Here is a 20,007-nt window from a genome sequence, read left to right on the forward strand (position 1 = left end):
CCAAGAGAATCTGCTCCATGATCTTGCCAGGCACAGAGGTGAGGCTGACTGGCCTGTAGTTCCCCGGGTCTTCCTTTTTTCCCTTGTTGAAGATGGGGGTTATGTTTCCCCTTTTCCAGTCAGTGGAAACTTCACCAGACTGCCACGACTTCTCAAAAATGATGGATAGCAGCTTAGCACCTTCATCTGCCAGTTCCCTCAGGACCCATGGATGCACCTCATCAGGTCCTATGGACTTGTGCACCTTCAGGTTCCTTAGATGGTCTCGAACCTGATCTTCTCCTACAGTGGACGGCTCTTCATCCTTCCAGTCCCTGCCTCTGCCTTCTGCGACTTGGGTGGTGAGGCTAGAGCACTTGCTGGTGAAGACTGAGGCAAAAAAGTCGTTGAGTACCTCAGCCTTCTGAACTTGAATTTTCCCATTCTCAAAAATAATTTGTGTTCCTAATTTATCCAATAAATCCCATCCTAGGAGAGGATTTGGGCATTCCAGTATATATAGAAATTCATGCATTACTGTTTTATTTCCAATTGTACATTTTAAAGGTTTCAGGTATGGTCGCATTTCTCTCTTTCCCGTAACCCCAACGGTAGACATAGAAAATTTACTTAAAGGTCCCTTGCATGTATTTATCATAGAATATTTAGCTCCTCTATGTACTAAGAAATCAATGGTATTTCCTCACAGCCTTATTGGAACCAGGGGCTCGGCTGGGGAATCCTTTTCTCCTGCCCCCGGCCCCCTTCATTCTGAAAGAGGGGGCACCAACATCTGAATATCCTCCTCCTCTTCCCCATATTTCAAACATCTCTTGCCAATACTACAAGTCGAATAGCAACACGATTTGGTATCTCTATCATCCAACATTAACATCACATTTGCATCAGAATCCATAAGTTTACATTTTTCCTAATATCATGATCTTTCCTGAGAGTAAAAAATAAATTCACATATGGTACCTCATCCCACTTGTTTTGCCTTCTGCAAAACAACGTTAATTGTAAAATGGTGTTATATTTCAACGACCCTTTTCCCGGCCACTTTTCCTCACCATCCAACTTATATAGTGGCCACCACTTAGTACAGTACTCAATCAACCATTTTTTCTTTAATGGATCTCCTCCAAATTTTCCCCAATTTTTCACACTACACCCAAGAGGAGAACATGGACTTAACTTAGACTGTTGACCACCCATATCGTTTCCAAAAAAAGAACATTCTCAACCACGATTTCATATACTCCAGTCATCACTGTCAAGCATATATGAATTTTATTTCAATAACCTCCCTTTGCATGCACATTAATCACAATTTCATATACGCCAGTCGTCACTGTCAAGTGTATATGAAGTATATTCCAGTAACTCCCTTTTGCAAGCACATTAATCAGAAACAAGATCTCTTATTCTAGCGTTGTACCATTGTGTCACTTACCTGCTCTGGGCGGGGAGAGTACTTGCAGAATCTCTGAACAGCTCGGTGTGCACTGGAATCCAGAGAGTCTCTTCCCTCCGGGAGCTGGCAAGTCAGTTCGGGCAAGGCATCACAGCAGTCCCATCTGGGTTGCCAAAAACTGTTGTCCGAAAAGCGGATTCGTGCCCGGCGTGCAATGAACCAATCTCACACGCTCAGGAAAGATATTGTATTTATTCTGCACAGGGTGCTCAGTGGAATCATCCACAAATCAAGCACACCTACCGCAAATCCCAGCACCTTTTTATACACAAGGAATTACATGAAATCATCCCTCTGTTTGCATAACATACTTTTCATTGGTTAATATATCTGACTTAAATCCCTGCCTTTTTTGCCAAGTTGACCACCTGCACAAGAAATCTTATGTCTTTGTTCTGAATTTGATGTTCCAGAACTCAGTATACCTGTTTTTGGCCTTAACTTAGCAATTGTTTATTGTTTTCCTTATTAGCTCACCTGCAAAAGCTATGGTTAGCTTTTAATTCAGCTGAGCAATAAGCACTAGGTATCAATAAGCACTAAATAACAATAAGCACTAGGTGATTTATATTATCCATCTTCTTGTAGCCACCCTTTAAATACTGGAACATGGTGATGAGGTCTCCCCTAAGCCTTCTTTTCTCAAGGCTGAATAAACCCAGTTCTCTCAGCCTTTCCTCAAACAGCAGGCTTCCCAGTCCTTTGATCATTTTTGTGGCCCTTCTCTGGACCCTCTCCAGACTGTCCACATCTTTTTTTGTATAGCAGGGACCAAAACTGAACACAGTATTCCAGGTGTGGCCTGACAAGCTGTCCTGGTTTCATTGGGATTTGGTTTCAGATTGTGGCCAGCCATGGTGATCAAGGCCCTTAGCAGTTCAATCCAGGGCAGCTGACCCTGGCTGGCCCACAGGTGTATTCTATATCATTAACATCAAGCTCACTATAAAAGGGAGGGCTTGGTGGGAAGAGGTGGGGTTTTTCCTGCTCTCCTTGCTTATTTTCCAATGGTTGTGATTCCTGGAGCAACTTGCTGGTGCTCTGTCAATAAGTATAGCTTTGTCTGTTTTGTGTTGTCATTTATAATGATTTCTTCATTTCATTAAATCTGTTTAACTTCAACCTACAAGTCTCCCTCCTTTTCCCAATTCCCTTCCTTGTTTGGGGAAGGGACATTGGGTGATAGAAAAACTGTTTATTGTTTAGCCCTGGGTGCAGGCTAAATGACGACACACGTGCTGAGTAGAGTGGGATAATGACTTCTTTTTCTCTGCTGGTGATACCCTTGTTGACGCAACCCAGCATCCCATTGGCTTGCTTTGCCACAACAGCATGCTGTTCACTCATATGGAGCTTGTCATCCACCAGGACCCCCAGGTCCCTTTCCACAGAGCTGCTCCCCGGCTGGGTAGATCCCAGCCTGTGCAGCACTCCTGGATTATGTTTTCCCAGGTGCAAGACCTTACCTGTGTCTCTGTTGAACTTCATAAGGTTCTTGTTAGCTCACTCTTCCAGCCTATTCAGGTCTTCCTGCAGGGTGGCTCTCCCTTCTGAAATGTCCACTTCCCCACTCAGTTTGGTATCATTGGCAAGCTTCATCAGGGTACACTTGATCCCATCATCCGGATCACTTATGAAGATATTAAACAGCATTGGGCCCAATATAGGTCTCTGGAAGACCCCACTTATGACAAGTTGCCAATTTGAAAAAGAGCTATTTACCACCACCCTCTGGGTGTGGCCTGTCAGACAGTTCCCCGCCCACTGCACTGACCACTTTTCTAGACCATAACACATCAGTTTCTCTAGGAGGAGGCTGTGGGGAACTGTATCAAAAGCCTTGGAGAAGTCCAGGTAGACAATGTCTTCAGTCACCGAGGGGAGCTGCTCCGGTGCCGGCACGATCCACAGCGGAGCGCTCTAGCATGGTGCACAGGGGGGATTCCTGAACTGGGGGAACCTCAGAGGGAGCCGTGCGCTAGCGACCTGGGCAGGCAAACAGGGAGTGGCGCCGCAGTTTGCGCAGGAAGGGTGGGCAGGAAGGGTGCTGAAGCTCTGCCAGCTTGACCAGGGGGCAATGGTATCCACCCAGCAGAGAGCCCTGGTCTCTCTAAGGTCTGCACCCACCACAACCGACACAGCTTCCCAGACAGAGCTCCAGTGGGAACATGTTGCCACCCAGGTGTCAAGCTGCAGGGTGTGCCCTACTCTTATGCCAGTACTGGACAGCAGTAGTGAGCACACCTGTGGGAGGTGCACCCAGGTAGAGGAACTCCTCTGCTTAGTGACAGAGCTTTGGGAGGAGGTGAGCAGGTTGAGGAGTATCAGGGAGTGCAAGAGAGAAAGAGACTATGGGAATCGTACCCTGCCTTCCCTGGGGCACTCCTGACAGGGAATCCCCCTTGTCATGTGCCTTATCTGCTTGTCTTCCCTCCGCCCAGCTGAACATACGGACTTAAGTGATAAGGGGCAATGGCAACAAGTTCCTGCCTGGCACAGCAGGAGCGTCTCCTCCATGACTGCCCCACTTTTCCAGGTGCCCTTGCACAATCGGTATGAGGCTCTGCAAGGGGACCAGGACAGTAATGTGGACGATGGTTCGGCTAGCTCAGAGGTGTCGCCGAGGTCAAGTCAACCTAAGCACTGCATCAAAACGGTGTCTATAAAGAAAAAAAGACGGGTCATTGTCATGGGAGACTCCCTTCTGAAGGGAACAGAAGGCCCAGAAGGTCCAATGTGTAGACCAGATCCACTTAGGGAAGTCTGCTGCCTCCTTGGTGCCTGAGTGAAAGACACGAAGAAAAAGCTTCCTACCCTGGTAACGCCCCCAGATTATTATCTGCTATTGATTTTTCAGGTTGGCAGCGACAAAGCAGCTACGAGAAGTCAGAGGGGAATTAAGGGAGGCTTCAGGGCCTTGGGTCAACTGGTTAAGGGATCAGGAGCACAAGCAGTGTTCTCCCCTATCCCTCCAGTTGCAGGGAATGATGAAGGAAGGAACAGGAAGAGCCAGGAGATCAATACCTGGCTCCGAGACTGGTGTCACCAGCAGAATTTTGGGTTTTTCAATCATGGATCGATCTACACAACACCAGGCCTGCTGGCGGCAGATGGGGTACATGTGTCTCAAAGGTGGAAAAGGATCTTTGTGGAGGAGTTAACAGGGCTCATCGAAAGAGCTTTAAACTAGTATGGAAGGGGGAAGAGGATAAAACTAGGCTCGCTAGAGACAAGCCTGGGGGTGGCACGCCAATGTTTGAGAGATGGTGTGCTAGTGAGGTCCTTCGGACTGCTGTCTCAGTGGAGGCAGGGGATGGAGAGTCATGCGGCAGCAGAGACGCAAGGGTTAGTGATGATTTAGAAACCGCAGAATTGCCCGAGAATGGTTATGCAGCAATTAGGGCTTCTCCCCCAATAAAGGTGGCAGGATCAATAGCCCAGCTGAAGTGCATCTACACCAATGCACGCAGCATGGGCAACAAACAGGAGGAGCTGGAAGCCATTGTGCAGCAGGAAAACTATGACATAGTTGCCATCACGGAAACATGGTGGGATGACTCAATCACAGAATCACAGAATCACAGAATCAACCAGGTTGGAAGAGACCTCAGGGATCATCGAGTCCAACCGTTGCCCTGACACACCCTGTCAACTAGACCATGGCACTAAGTGCCATGTCCAGTCTTTTCTTAAACACATCCAGAGATGGTGACTCCACCACCTCCCTGGGCAGCCCATTCCAATGTCTAATAACCCCTTCTGAAAAGAAATTCTTCCTGATGTCCAACCTGAACCTCCCCTGGCGAAGCTTGAGGATGTGTCCTCTTGTCCTATCGCTAGTTGTCCGGGAGAAGAGGCCAACTCCCACTTCACTACAACCTCCCTTCAGGTAGTTGTAGACTGCAATAAGGTCACCTCTGAGCCTCCTCTTCTCCAGGCTAAACAACCCCAGCTCCCTCAGCCGTTCCTCGTAGGTCAGACCCTCCAGACCCTTCACCAGCTTGGTCGCCCTCCTCTGGACTCGCTCCAACACCTCAACATCTTTCTTGAAGTGCGGGGCCCAGAACTGGACACAGTACTCAAGGTGCGGCCTCACCAGTGCCGAGTACAGAGGGAAGATCACTTCCCTAGACCAGCTGGCTACACTATTCCTAATAGAGGCCAGGATGCCATTGGCCTTCTTGGCCACCTGGGCACACTGCTGGCTCATGTTTAGCTGCCTGTCGATCAGCACCCCCAGGTCTCTTTCCACCGGGCCACTTTCTAACCACTCTTCCCCAGCCTGTAGAGCTGCATGGGGTTGTTGTGGCCAAAGTGTAAGACCCGGCACTTGTTCTTGTTGAACCTCATGCCGTTGGTCTCGGCCCACCTATCTAACCTGTCCAGATCCCTCTGTAGGGCCTTCCCACCCTCCAGCAGATCGACACTCCCACCCAGCTTGGTGTCATCTGCAAATTTGCTGAGGGTGCACTCAATCCCTACGTCTAGATCATCTATAAAGATATTGAACAGCACCGGCCCCAGAACTGAGCCCTGGGGAACACTGCTAGTGACCAGCCGCCAGCTGGACTTTGCCCCATTCACCACCACTCTCTGGGCTGGGCCATCCAGCCAGTTTTTAACCCACTGAAGAGTCCACCCATCCAAGCCCCAGGCAGCCAGTTTGTCTAGGAGGATGCTGTGGGAGACAGTGTCGAATGCCTTACTGAAGTCTAGATAGACTACATCCACAGCCCTGCCCTCATCTACTAAGCGGGTCACTTGGTCATAGAAGGAGACCAGGTTGGTCAAGCAGGACCTGCCTTTCATGAATCCATGTTGGCTGGCCCCGACGCCCCGATTGTCCTGCATATGCCGTGTAATGGCACTCAGGATGATCTGTTCCATCACCTTGCCTGGCACCGAGGTCAGGCTGACAGGCCTATAGTTCCCTGGATCATCCTTCCGACCCTTCTTGTAGATGGGCGTTACATTTGCTAACTTCCAGTCAGCTGGAACTTCTCCAGTTCACCAGGACTGCTGGTAGATAATAGAGAGTGGTTTGGCAAGTTCATTTGCCAGTTCCTTCATTACTCTGGGGTGAATCCCATCCGGGCCCATAGCCTTGTGGGTGTCCAACTGGCACAGCAGGTCACTAACCCTCTCCTCCTGGATTACGGGAGGTTCACACAGCCCCCCGTCCCTAACTTCAGGCTCTGGGGGCCGAGTCTCCTGAGGACAACCGGTCTTGACATTAAAGACCGAGGCAAAGAAGGCATTGAGCACCTCTGCCTTTTCCTCATCCCCTGACACTACACTACCCTCCTCATTCAGCAAGTGGTGGAGGCTCTCCTTGACCCTCCTTTTGCTGTTGATGTATTTGTAAAAGCTTTTTTTGTTATCTTTGACTGTAGCAGCCAAATCAAGCTCTAATTGAGCCTTGGCCCTTCTAATCTTCTCCCTACACGACCTGGCAACATCCCTATAGACCTCCCAAGTTACCCGACCCTTCTTCCAGAGCAAATAGGCTCTCTTTTTTTCCTTAAGTTCTAGCCTAAGTTCTCTGTTTAACCCGGCTGGTCTTTTTCCCTGATGGCTTGTCTTCCTACAGACTGGGACAGCCTGCTCCTGAATATTTAGCAATTCCCTTTTGAAGCATGTCCAGCCTTCCTGGACTCCTTTGCCCTTCAGGACCGACTCCCAAGGGACTCGGTCCACCAGCTTCTTAAACAGGCTAAAGTCAGCCCGCCGGAAATCTAAGGCAGAAGTTCTACTCTTGCCCCTCCTTACTTCCTCCACTATCGAAAACTCTAACATTTCATGGTCGCTACTCCCAAGACAGCCACCGACCCTCACATCTCCCACTAGTCCTTCTCTGTTCACAAACAACAGGTCAAGCAGGGCCCCTCCTCTAGTGGGCTCATTTACCACTTGCATGAGGAAGTTGTCCTCCACACATTCGAGGAATCTCCTAGATTGCTTCCTCTCTGCCATGTTGTATTTCCAGCAGACATCCGGCAAGTTGAAGTCGCCCACGAGTACAAGGGCCGGCGACCGGGTGGCTTCTGACAGCCGCTTGTAAAACGCCTCATCCGCCTGCTCATCCTGGTTGGGTGGTCTATAACAGACTCCCACCGTAATGTCCGCCCTGCCGACCTTCCCCCTAATCTTTACCCATAAGCATTCAACCTTGTCATCCTCACCATCTTCCTCAATTTCGACACAGTCCAAGCACTCCCTAACATACAACGCTACCCCACCGCCTCTCCTGTTTCGCCTGTCCCTCTTAAAGAGCCTATAGCCATCCATAGCAGCACTCCAGTCATGAGAGTCATTCCACCACGTTTCTGTGATGGCAACCACATCATAACCTTCCTGCTGTACAGTGGCTTCTAGCTCTTCCTGTTTGTTGCCCATACTGCGTGCATTGGTGTAAACACACTTCAGCTGGGCTAGCGGCCTTGCCCCCAACGCAGGCCTGTCGCCCCTAGGTTCATTTGTGGCTGCCCTGGTCTTATCTCCCTCCCCCATCGAACCTAGTTTAAAGACGTCTTGATCAGCCCTGCCAGCTTCTGGGCCATAACTCTTTTCCCCTTCTGACTCAGCTGTTCCCCATCCGGCATAAGCAGGCCCGGTGCCATGAAAGCCGCCCCGTGGTCAACAAACCCAAAATCCCACCTACGGCACCAGTCTCTCAGCCACATATTAATCTGTTGTACTTTCATAGTCTTTTCCCTATTTTCACCAAACACCGAAGGAATTGAAGAGAATATCACCTGTGCACCTACCCCCTTCACCAAACGCCCCAGGGCCCTGAATTCCCTTTTGATTGCCCTGGGACTTCTCTCTTCAATCTCATCCCTACCCACCTGGAATACTAATAGTGGGTAGTAGTCAGAGGGCCTCACCAGTTGAGGAATCCTCCTGGCAACATCCCTTACCCGAGCCCCAGGGAGGCAGCACAACTGGAGTGCTGCAATGGATGGTTATAAACTCTTCAGAAGGGAGAGGCGGTGGGGTGGTCCTGTATGTCAGGGAGTGATTTGACTGTCTAGAGCTTGAGGATGGTGACAGTAGGGTTGAGTGTTTCTGGGTAAGGATCAGGGCGAAGGCCAACAAGGTAGATAACATGGTGGGAGTCTGCTATAGACCACCCAACCAGGATGAAGAGGTAGATGAAATATTCTATAAGCATCTGGGAGAAGTCTCGCGATCAGTAGCCCTTGTTCTCGTGGGAGACTTCCACTTACAGGATGTCTGCTGGAAATACAATACAGCAGAGAGGAAACAGTCTCGGAGGTTCCAGGAGTGTGTGGGAGATAACTTCCTGACACAGCTGGTGAGTGAGCCAACTAGGGAAGGTGCCCCACTAGACCACTTGTTTGTGAACAGGGAAGGACTTGTGGGTGATGTGACAGTTGAAGGCTGTCTTGGGCATAGTGATCACGAGTTTTCGATTCTTGGAGAAGTAAGGAAGGGGGGGTCGGCAGAAGTGCTACCTTGGACTTCTGGAGGGCACACTTTGGCCTGTTTAGGAGCCTGGTGGACAGAGTCCCTTGGGAGGCAGTCCTGAAGGGCAAAGGAGTCCAGGAAGGCTGGACACTCTTCAGGAAGGAAATCTTAAAGGCGCAGGAGCAGGCCATCCCCATGTGCTGGAAGACGAACCGTCAGGGAAGAAGACTGGCCTGGCTAAACAGAGAGCTTTGGCTGGATCTCAGGAAAAAAAGGAGAGTTTACGAGATTTGGAAGAAGGGGAAGGTGACTCGAGAGGACTACAAGGATGTTGTGAGGCTATGCAGGGAGAAAATTAGAAGGGCCAAAGCCCAACTAGAAATTTATCTAGCCACTGCCATAAAAGGCAATAAAAAATGTTTCTATAAATACATTAGGAACAAGAGGAGGGCCAAGGAGAATCTCCATCCTTTATTGGATGCAAGGGAAACACAGTGATAAAGGATAAGGAAAAGGCTGAGGTGCTTAATGCCTTCTTTGCCTCAGTCTTTAGTAGCAAGACCAATTGTTCTCCAGGTACCCAGCCCCCTGAGCTGGAAGACAGGGACGGGGAGCAGAGTGAAGCCCCCATAATCCAAGGGGAAATGGTTAGAGACCTGCTACGCCACTTAGACACACACAAGTCTATGGGGCCGGATGGGATGCACCCAAGGGTACTAGGAGAGCTGGCAGAAGTGCTCACCAAGCCACTTTCCACCATTTATCAGCAGTCCTGGCTAATCGGGGAGGTCCCAGTTGACTGGAAATTAGCAAATGTGACACCCATCTACAAGAAGGGCCAGAAGTAGTATCTGGGGAAATACAGGCCTGTCAGTCTGACCTTGGTGCCAGGGAAGGTTATGGAGCAGATCATCTTGAGTGCCATCATGCAGCACGTACAGGACAACCAGGTGATCAGGCCCAGTCAGCATGGGTTTATGAAAGGCAGGTCCTGCTTGACTAACCTGATCTCCTTCTATGAGAAGGTGACCCGCTTACTGGTTGAGGGAAAGGCTGTGGATGTTGTCTACCTAGACTTCAGTAAAGCCTTTGATACCATTTCCCACAGCATTCTTCTGGAGAAACTGGCTGCTCATGGCTTAGATGGGCATCTACTTCACTGGGTAAAAAACTGGCTGGATGGCCGGGCCCAAAGAGTTGTGGTGAATGGAGTTAAATCCAGTTGGCGGCCGGTCACAAGTGGTGTTCCCCAGGGCTCAGTACTGGGGCCAGTTCTCTTTAATATTTTTATCAATGATCTGGACAAGGGGATCGAGTGCACCCTCAGTAAGTTTGCAGATGACACCAATTTGGGCAGGAATGTTGATCTGCTTGAGGGTAGGAAGGCTCTGCAGAGGGACCTCGACAGGCTGGATTGATGGGCTGAGGCCAACTGTATGAGGTTCAACAAGGCTAAGTGTCGGGTCCTGCACTTGGGGCACAACAACCCCATGCAGCTCTACAGGCTGGGAGAAGAGTGGCTGGAAAGCTGCCTGGCTGAAAAGGACCTGGGGGTGTTGATCAATAGCCAGCTGAATATGAGCCAGCAGTGTGCCCAGGTGGCCAAGAAGGCCAACAGCATCCTGGCTTGTATCAGAAATAGTGTGGCCAGCAGGACTAGGAAGTGATCCTACCCCTGTACTCATCACTGGTGAGGCCACACCTCGAATACTGTGTTCGGTTTTGGGCCCCTCACTACAAGAAAGACATTGAGGTGCTGGAGCAAGTCCAATGAAGGGCAATGAAGCTGGTGAAGGGTCCAGAGCATGTCTTATGAGGAGTGGCTGAGGGTACTGGGTTTGTTTAGTCTGGAGAAAATGAGGCTCAGGGGAGACCTTATCGCTCTCTATAACTACCTGAAAGGAGGTTGTAGCGAGGAGGGTGTTAGTCTCTTCTCCCAGGGAACAAGTGATAGGACGAGAGGAAACAGCCTCAAGCTGTGCCAGGGGAGGTTTAGATTGGATATCAGGAAAAATTTCCTCACCTAAATGCTTGTCAAGCATTGGAACAGGCTGCCCAGGGAAGTGGTGGAGTCACCATCCCTGGAGGTATTTAAAAGACGAGTAGACGTGGTGCTTAGGGACATGGTTTAGTGGTGGACTTGGCAGTGTTAGGTTAATGGTTTGACTTGATGATCTTAAAGGTCCTTTCCAACCAAAATGATTCTATGTCCAGCGCTCACCCCACAGCAACGAAGCAGGTTACTTTGTCATAGAAAGCGATCAGGTTTGTTAAGCACAATTTGCCCTTGGTGAATCCATGCTGGCTTTTCCCAATCACATACTTCATTTGACTTGTGATAGCCCCCAGGAGGATTTGTTCCATAACTTTTCCAGGGACTGAAGGGCCTATAATTTCCTAGATCCTCCTTTAAGCCCTTCTTGTAGATGGGGGTGACATTAGTCTTCTTCCAGTCTTCTGGGATGTCCCCTGATCTCCACGACCTCAAAGATTATGGAGAGCAGCCTCGCAACGATGTCAGGGCCATCAATTTGTAGGGGTCAAGCTCCTGTAATAGTTCACATACCAGCTCTTCTTCTTTCACTGATGGTGGGTTTGTGTTTGCATCAACCTGGATTTTTGTTCTCGAGGCCTGAGGCCCAACAGTGCTGGTAAAGACAAAGGTGAAGAAAGTGTTGAGAACCTCTGCCTTTTCAGCATTGTTGGTGACCAATTCACCTTTCCTGTTTAACAGTGGGCCAATATTTTCCTTCTCTATCTGCTTGTTGTTTACGTCCCTGAAGAACCCTTTCTTGTAGTTTTTGACATTGCTGGCCAATTTCAATTTGAGCTGACATTTTGCTTTTCTAACTGCATCTCTGCACACCCTGGCAATGCCCTTGTAGTTCTCAACAGCCATTCGTCCACTTTTCCATCTCTGGTAGGCTTCTCTTTTGGTTTTGAGCAGACTCCGAAGCTCACAGTTAAGCCAGGAACTTGATGGACATGTGATAACATGTGAGCTGCTGTATTGTTCTTCCAACAAATGTCTGGGTAGTTAAAGTCACCCATAAGAACCAGGTTCTGTTGACCCAAAGCTTGCTTAAGTGACCCAAATATTGCTTCTTTGGCCTTATCATCTTGGTTTGGAGGTCGGTAGCAGATGCCTACTGTAAGATCCCCCTTGGAGATGATTCCTCTGATCTTGACCCAGAGGCATTCGATAGGGCTTCCACAATCGCCATAGTTGACTTCTATACATTCAAGGTTCTCCTTAACATAGAGCGCAACTCCTCCTCCTCTTCTTCCCTGCCCATCTTTACCAAACAGCCTATAGCCATTCATCGCAATCCTCCAGTCATGTGAGTTGTCCCACCATGTTTCACTTATTCCTATGATATCATAACTTTCTGACTGGGCGCAGAGCTCCAGTTCCTCCTGTTTGTTCCCCAGGCTGCGTGTGTTGGTATACATATACTTGAGGTGGTTGGTCTTCTGGTTCTCATCTTGGGAGGCAGCTAAGGAACATTTGTCGCTGCTCTGGTTGGCCTGGCTTATTCCCCGGTTGGTTGCAATGGCGTGAGCATTGCCCCTTTGAACCTCGCCCCCCAAGTCCTTCAGTTTCAGATGGATTCTTTATAACAGAGAAACGTGTTTCCCATATAAAAAGAAAATAATCAGTAACACTGCAGTGGAATTTAAAACCTTATTGAAAAGAAGGGAACTCTAAGGCAGGTCTTTTAATCAAGAATAATTCAGAGGCCCTTTTATGATCACACCGTTTATGATCTACTTTTACCTAAAAAATTCATTTACACAAAATGCACTTTGACTACCTGAGTCCATAGAACATGAATGAGACTAAAACAAATGTCTTCTAGTCCCACCACTCTCTTCCATAGCGTGAAATCCATGCTTTGTTCCAATTGTGCTCTAATCACTTTTCTCCCATCCTGTAATATTGAGATTTTCTATCCTACACAAGACACTTCTGGACTCCTGTAACTTAACCAATCTGCTGAAGTCCCTAACAGCATGATCAGAGAGACAAGGGTCGCTAAGATCAGAGTTATAGATGTTTCCTTACATCAGCAGATGGCAATAAGCTAGTGTAGGAGACATAATAGCATATTTTAGCTAGTAAAATTTGGCATGAAGATATTATCTGCTGTATGGATGTACCAATCTAAAATCTGATTTAAAAAAAGAAAAAAACACAAAGTGATTAAGAATTTGAACTAGCAATTTTCACAAGTGTTCAATATTATTGCATTTTCAGGATATGCCCAAGTTCTAACAAGCTCTAGAAGTGAGCTTGAGAGCACTACTGCCTAACATCAATGAGGATGCAGTTTCATGAAAAGTTTTAGGAAACCTAAGTCTGCCTATCTGCCAAAAAGGGCAGTCCAACTCATCTCCAAGGCACATTTCTACCTATTCCCTTGTGAAGGTACCAAAACTTGTGCAGTCATGCAAACAAATTACCTCAGGGAATTGACCTGGCCGAAAAATAACCCAGTAAAATAAATTATTTTTGCAGTAGGATCAGTTCTTTGATCCAACTTTCTATACAGCCACAATTAGCACAAATGCCAGTACTAGGCAGTGGGCAAGAACATGGAGTCAAGAGTGGGAAAGAGGAATAGTTGAGTTTCACCATCTGTATGGTTAAGGAGTGTTCCAGATACAGCCACGTGTTGCCTGTCTGGATATAGATGATCTACATCAAATAGGCACCAAACCATTTAACACTCAGTAAATTGTAACTAGTTGTGTCAATTAACCAAATAAGCAAATACAGCAGTTGGTGCCAAGTACAGGACAAAATCTGAGAAGTTCTAGCTGAGAAGTTTGGGTTGCCACACATATCAGCCCATCTATGGCTTCCATTTGTAAATTTATCTTAAGCACCATTTATCTGTTCCCAGCAAGATAAATGGATTCAGGCACTCCCTTACCCCATTCCCTCAGGCATTGAAACCCACAACTTAATCATCCAGTAAGACTTTCCAAGCCTGATTAGCTGCTGCTTTGCAAGTGCCTGTGTTTCTGAAGGTAGGCATGTGTAAAACTGCTGATGCTGTTTTGCTGTGTAAAGACCTAACCACAAGGGGATTCACAAGTAAATCTCTCCTGATTATCTCATCCAATCTGAAGCACATCTACAGGATCAGGTCCCACAGAGAAAACAAGCAAGGACAAGACTTCTGAAGGTTGGCGGCTAGTATGTATATGCATTGCATATATGATTACACTCAAAAATCCCAGAAGTCAAAGCACTCGGTTGCAGTAGCAGGGACTGTTTCCTTTTCATTAATGCTCAAGATGTACCTTTTACATTAATCCAGATTTTAAAAAGTAGCAACAGAAATAACCTTCTGAATCTGTTACAGTAAAAAATAATTTACTGGCTTCAGTAGGACTACTCATATAGGTAGCTGATATTTGAGTCTAATCTGGGGTGTAGTAAAAACTGCATGTTACAATCAGATACATCAAGTAAGTACTATACAGATATCCACGTTCAGATGTTACTACTACTTTAGAAGAGTAAGTCATGATATCTTTTCCCTCTCTTCAGGTATAATCCTTGGATTTTCTCTCCGATCATATAAGATGAACTATCGGGAAGTCAAGTACTTTTCATTTCCAGGAGAACTACTCATGAGAATGCTGCAAATGCTGGTCCTGCCACTAATTGTATCCAGTTTAGTCACAGGTAAAAAAAAAAAGAAACAGTTTCTTTGTTCTGAAGTTTTCTTTTAAATAATTTGATAAAGATGCACACACAAAATCATAAAAAATGAACATTTCATGTGCTAGAACAGAAGTGTTATAACCTGCAGAAAGAAATACTGCTGCTATTGCTGTTTTAGAGACAATATAACAAAAGGTTTGAATTAATATACACAGAAACTAAAAGAGCCTTTTCCCAATTTCTGTATTCAAACAATACCCTTCTTTTTGATGTTTTTTTTTCTTTTAAATTCTTTGGAGCACTTTATCCTTTTTAATGCCCCTTTTTCCATAAAAATCATTCATATTATATAAAGGTTTTTGGCAAAGAGAAATGTTATCTATCTATGAGATTTGTCTTCTTATCGTGCAAGTGCCTCACAATGTTAAGTGGATTATTCTTAGAGTTTCCCTTTGAATCAGAGACATTTATTTTCAAGGTGAATAACAACATTTTGAACTTCCTTAGTCAGGCAGGGAACAATCACAGAAAACTCAATGCAATTCACAAATGACAGATTTAATTATTTAAAAAAAATCCTTAAATACAACAGGACTTTTTCATGGGTTTACAAGAACTTTCCTAGTTTATTGCTAAAAACTCTGGAAAAACTTTTCTACAGTGAGCAATACCTCATTTAGCACACAAATGATTTTAAAAAAAAAGATGCTCCTACATATTTGCTACAGAACTCATACTCAAGTAAATATACAGGTATTATTCAATATCTAAATAACAAACTATAAACTTTACAGGTATACTACTTTGCAATTTTATAGACGCTAATGTTTGGGGGTTTTTTTTTTTTTACACATTATAGGATAATTGGATAAAAGTCTTATGCTTCTCAAGTCAGTCTTAAGACCACTCTTGGCATCCATGACCCAAATCTCTTACTCTATTTTGTTTGACAAAGCTGTAACCATAAGATTCCTCCAGGGTCTTGCATGCTGGTAATATTGCTTCTTCCATCTGTAAATGATCTGAATAAATATTTTTGCTGTTTGCAGGCATGACAGTGTCTCCCAGATACGATGTTCTGGGTTTCCATTTGTATTTCACAGAACCACAGAACCACAGAATGTTAGGGATTGGAAGGGACCTCGAAAGATCATCTAGTCCAATCCCCCTGCCGGAGCAGGATTGCCTAGACCATATCACACAGGAACACGTCCAGGCGGGTTTTGAATGTCTCCAGAGAAGGAGACTCCACAACCTCTCTGGGCAGCCTGTTCCAGTGTTCAGTCACCTTCACCGTAAAGAAGTTTTTCCTCAAATTTAAGTGGAACCTCCTGTGTTCCAGCTTGCACCCATTGCCCCTTGTCCTGTCAAGGGATGTCACTGAGAAGAGCCTGGCTCCATCCTCTTGACACTTCCCTTTACATATTTATAAACATTAATGAGGTCACCCCTCAGTCTCCTCTTCTCCAAGCTAAAGAGACCCAGCTCCCTCAGCCTCTCCTCATAAGGGAGATGTTCCACTCCCTTAATCATCTTCGTGGCTCTGCGCTGAACTCTCTCTAGCAGTTCCCTGTCCTTCTTGAACTGAGGGGCCCAGAACTGGACACAATACTCCAGATGCGGCCTCACCAGGGCAGAGTAGAGGGGGAGGAGAACCTCTCTCGACCTGCTAACCACACCCCTTCTAATATACCCCAGGATGCCATTGGCCTTCTTGGCCACAAGGGCACACTGCTGGCTCATGGTCATCCTGTTGTCCACTAGGACCCCCAGGTCCCTTTCCCCTACGCTGGTCTCCAACAGGTCTGCCCCCAACTTGTACTGGTACATGGGGTTGTTCTTGCCCAGATGCAGGACTCTACACTTGCCCTTGTTATATTTCATTAAATTTCTCCCCGCCCAACTCTCCAGCCTGTCCAGGTCCCTCTGAATGGCTGCGCAGCCTTCTGGTGTGTCAGCCACTCCTCCCAGTTTTGTGTCATCAGCGAACTTGCTGACAGTGCACTCTATTCCCTCATCCAAGTCATTAATGAATATATTGAATAGAACTGGTCCCAGAACCGACCCTTGCGGGACTCCGCTAGACACAGACCTCCAACTGGACTCAGTCCCACTGACCACTACTCTCTGGCTTCTTTCCTTCAGCCAGTTCACAATCCACCTCACTACCCGATCATCCAGACCACACTTCCTCAGTTTAGCTGTGAGGATGCTGTGGGAGACCGTGTCAAACGCTTTACTGAAATCGAGATAGACCACATCCACAGCTTTACCATCATCTATCCACCGGGTAAAATCCTCATAAAAGGCTATCAAGTTGGTTGAGCATGACTTCCCCTTGGTGAAGCCATGCTGAGTGCCCCTAATGATCCCCCTATCCTTGATGTGCCTAGAGACAGCACCAAGGACAAGTTGCTCCATCACCTTTCCGGGGATGGAGGTGAGGCTGACCGGTCTATAGTTACCCGGGTCCTCCTTCCTGCCCTTTTTGAAGACTGGAGTGACATTCGCTTTCCTCCAGTCCTCAGGCACCTCTCCCGTTGCCCACGACTTAGCAAAGATGATGGAGAGTGGCCTAGCAATGACTTCCGCCAGCTCCCTCAGCACCTGTGGGTGCATCCCATCAGGGCCCATGGATTTATGGATGTCCAGGTTGCTTAATTGGTCCCTGACCCAGCCCTCATCAACCAAGACAGATTCCTCCTCTATCCTGACTTCTTCTGAGGCCTCAGGGGTCCGGGGCTCCTCAGGACAGCCTCCAACAGTATAGACAGAGGCAAAGAAGGCATTCAGTAACTCCGCCTTCTTTTTATCCTCTGTCTCCAGGGCCCCCACCTCATTCATCAGTGGGCCTACATTGCCTCTAGTGTTGACTTTACCTGCAATGTATTTGAAGAAGCCCTTTCTGTTGTCCTTGACCTCTCTTGCAAGGTTTAATTCCAAGGAGGCCTTAGCTTTCCTAGTTGCCTCCCTACATCCTCTGACAACAGACTTATATTCCTCCCAAGTGGCCAGCCCCTCCTTCCATGATCTGTACACCCTCTTCTTCCACTTGAGTTTGCCCAGCAGTTCCCTGTTCAACCATGCAGGTCTCCTGGTACCCTTCCTTGACTTCCTACCTGCTGGGATGCTCTGATCTTGAGCTCGGAAGAAGCAGTCCTTGAATGCTAACCAACTATCTTGGGCCCCCTTACCTTCTAGTACCCTGTCCCATGGGATTTCCCCTAGCAATTGCTTGAAAAGGCCAAAGTTGGCCCTCCTGAAGTCCAGGGTTGCAACTCTGCTAGCTATTCTGTTCCTGCCACATGAGATCCTGAACTCTACCATCTCATGGTCACTACAACCAAGGCTGCCCTCAACCTTCACCGCTTCAACCAGACCCTCCTTGTTAGTGAGGATAAGATCCAGCAGCGCTCCTCTCCTAGTTGGCTCATCCACCATTTGCATCAGAAAGTTATCATCAATGCACTGGAGGAACCTCCTGGACTGGGGATGGCTGGCTGAGTAGGCCTCCCAGCAAATATCAGGGTAGTTGAAATCCCCCATGACAACCAGACCCTGTAATTGAGAGACTGCTCTCAGCTGCCTGTAGAAGGCCTCATCACCCTCCTCATCCTGATCAGGTGGCCTGTAATAGACATCCACAACAGTATCACCCCTGCCAGCCTGCCCCTTAATTCGCACCCACAAACTCTCAACTTGCTCCTGATCTGCCTCTGGACAGAACTCAATACATTCTAGCTGCTCACTCACATAAAGAGCAACTCCACCACCTCTCCTTAGTGGCCTGTCTTTCCTGAACAGGACATAGCCATCCATGACCACATTCCAGTCATGCGAGGTATCCCACCAAGTCTCTGTAATTGCCACTAGATCATAGCCCCCCGACCGAACACGGATTTCTAACTCCTCCTGCTTATTCCCCATGCTGCATGCATTGGTGTACAGGCATTTCAGGGAGCGAGCTGGGCACACCGATTTCACCCCAGGGGGATGGGAGGCCTCCTGGTCTACCTCAACACTAGAGCGTTGCCCCAGTGGTGCAAGCCCAGCTACTACCCCATCCCCCTTCGAATCTAGTTTAAAGCTCTCCGAATGAGCCCTGCTAATTCCTGTCCCAGAACCCTTTTGCCCCTACGACATAAACCTTTCCCATGTATTACTGTCAGGTCTGGTGTCTTATAAAACCAGCCATTATCAAAGAACCCAAAGCCCTGCCTGTAGCACCAGTCTCATAGCCAGGCGTTAATAGAGAGAATCCTACTATTCCATCCCACGTCATCACCTGAAAATGGAAGGAGGGAGGAGAAAACAACTTGTGCCCCAGACTCTTTCACCAACCGTCCTAGGGCCTTGTAGTCTTTCTTCATCCCCCTCAGACTACAGGATGCAGCTTCTTCCCCACCTGTCTGGAAGATCAGCAGGGGGTAGTAGTCTGTGGCCTTCACCAGGCTGGGGAGTTTCCTGGTGATATCCCTGATTCAGGCTCCAGGCAGGCTGCAGACCTCCCTGTGATGGGGGTCAGCTCTGCATATTGGGCCCTCAGATCCCTTTAGGAAGGAGTCTCCAACCACTAAAACTCTTCTCTTCTTCCTTGTGGAGGAGGTAGCTATACGCCTGTCAGGTTTTTCTGACTGTGGTGGGACCTCTGATATAGGTTGCCTCTCCACCACATCCCCATTGGACCGGCTGTATTCCACTAGGGCTTCATATCTATTGCTCAGAGGCACCTGTGGAGGCAAGGTAGGCAAGGAGGGCACTTGCCTTTTGCCATGGCCATAGACTTGCCTCCACTCACTCCTCTCCTCTAGGTTATTGTTTTCCACCTGAGAGGGGGGGAGTACAGGGGTCCCTCGATCCTGGGAGCTCTCTGGCAGGTGCTCCCATTTTTGTTGCAGGGAGGGCAGAGCCTGGCTCCACCAGTCTATCTCCATTTCAGCCTCCCGAATGCTCCTAAGCCTTTCTACTTCGGCTTGAAGCCTTTCAACCTGGCTTTGCAGCTGTGCCGCTCGGCCGAGCAGATCATCTACCTGCTCACAGCACACACAGCCCCCTGACACCACAGAGACAGTGTAGCATTCCCTGCAGCCCGCAACCTGCACCATCGCCTCCTTCCATGGGAGCTCTGTCTGGGTTCCCACATCCATTTTGGTCTTCTTCCGCCGGGTAGATACCATTGTTCTTTCACTGAACTGGGAAATACCTGTTGGTACCACCCCTGGTTCACAGCTCCTTGGCACCTCCATCACCTTGTGCACTGGGAGGGAGTCAGTGCCCTCCCCAACGAGCTACAAACAACTGCAGCCTCTCCTGCCCTGGGACACACCCAGTCACTGCTGACTCACACAGTCACAGCTGAGTCTCCCACTCCCTTCTGGGCAGGGACTAGTCCCTGTCCTCCAGGAGGCTCTTTATCACCCGATAACAGGGGGTGGAGCATTTA

At 47.9% G+C, this 20,007-nt stretch overlaps 1 protein-coding gene across 4 annotated transcripts in view; it reads left to right on the forward strand.

Annotated features, from left to right (window-relative positions):
- LOC137675701 (excitatory amino acid transporter 1-like) overlaps positions 1–20,007 on the forward strand; it is a 138,847-nt gene that overhangs the window by 36,327 nt on the left and 82,513 nt on the right. For 3 of the 4 annotated variants that reach the window (XM_068421892.1, XM_068421893.1, XM_068421895.1), the window contains exon 2: positions 14,448–14,585. The exons of the other annotated variant lie outside the window; for it this stretch is intronic. In XM_068421892.1, coding sequence (XP_068277993.1) covers positions 14,448–14,585 — 138 coding nt within the window. The remainder of the gene's footprint in view (positions 1–14,447; positions 14,586–20,007) is intronic. 4 annotated transcript variants of the gene reach the window in all.

The sequence above is a fragment of the Nyctibius grandis genome, chromosome W (assembly GCF_013368605.1).
Source record: "Nyctibius grandis isolate bNycGra1 chromosome W, bNycGra1.pri, whole genome shotgun sequence".
Taxonomy (NCBI): Eukaryota; Metazoa; Chordata; class Aves; order Nyctibiiformes; family Nyctibiidae; genus Nyctibius; species Nyctibius grandis.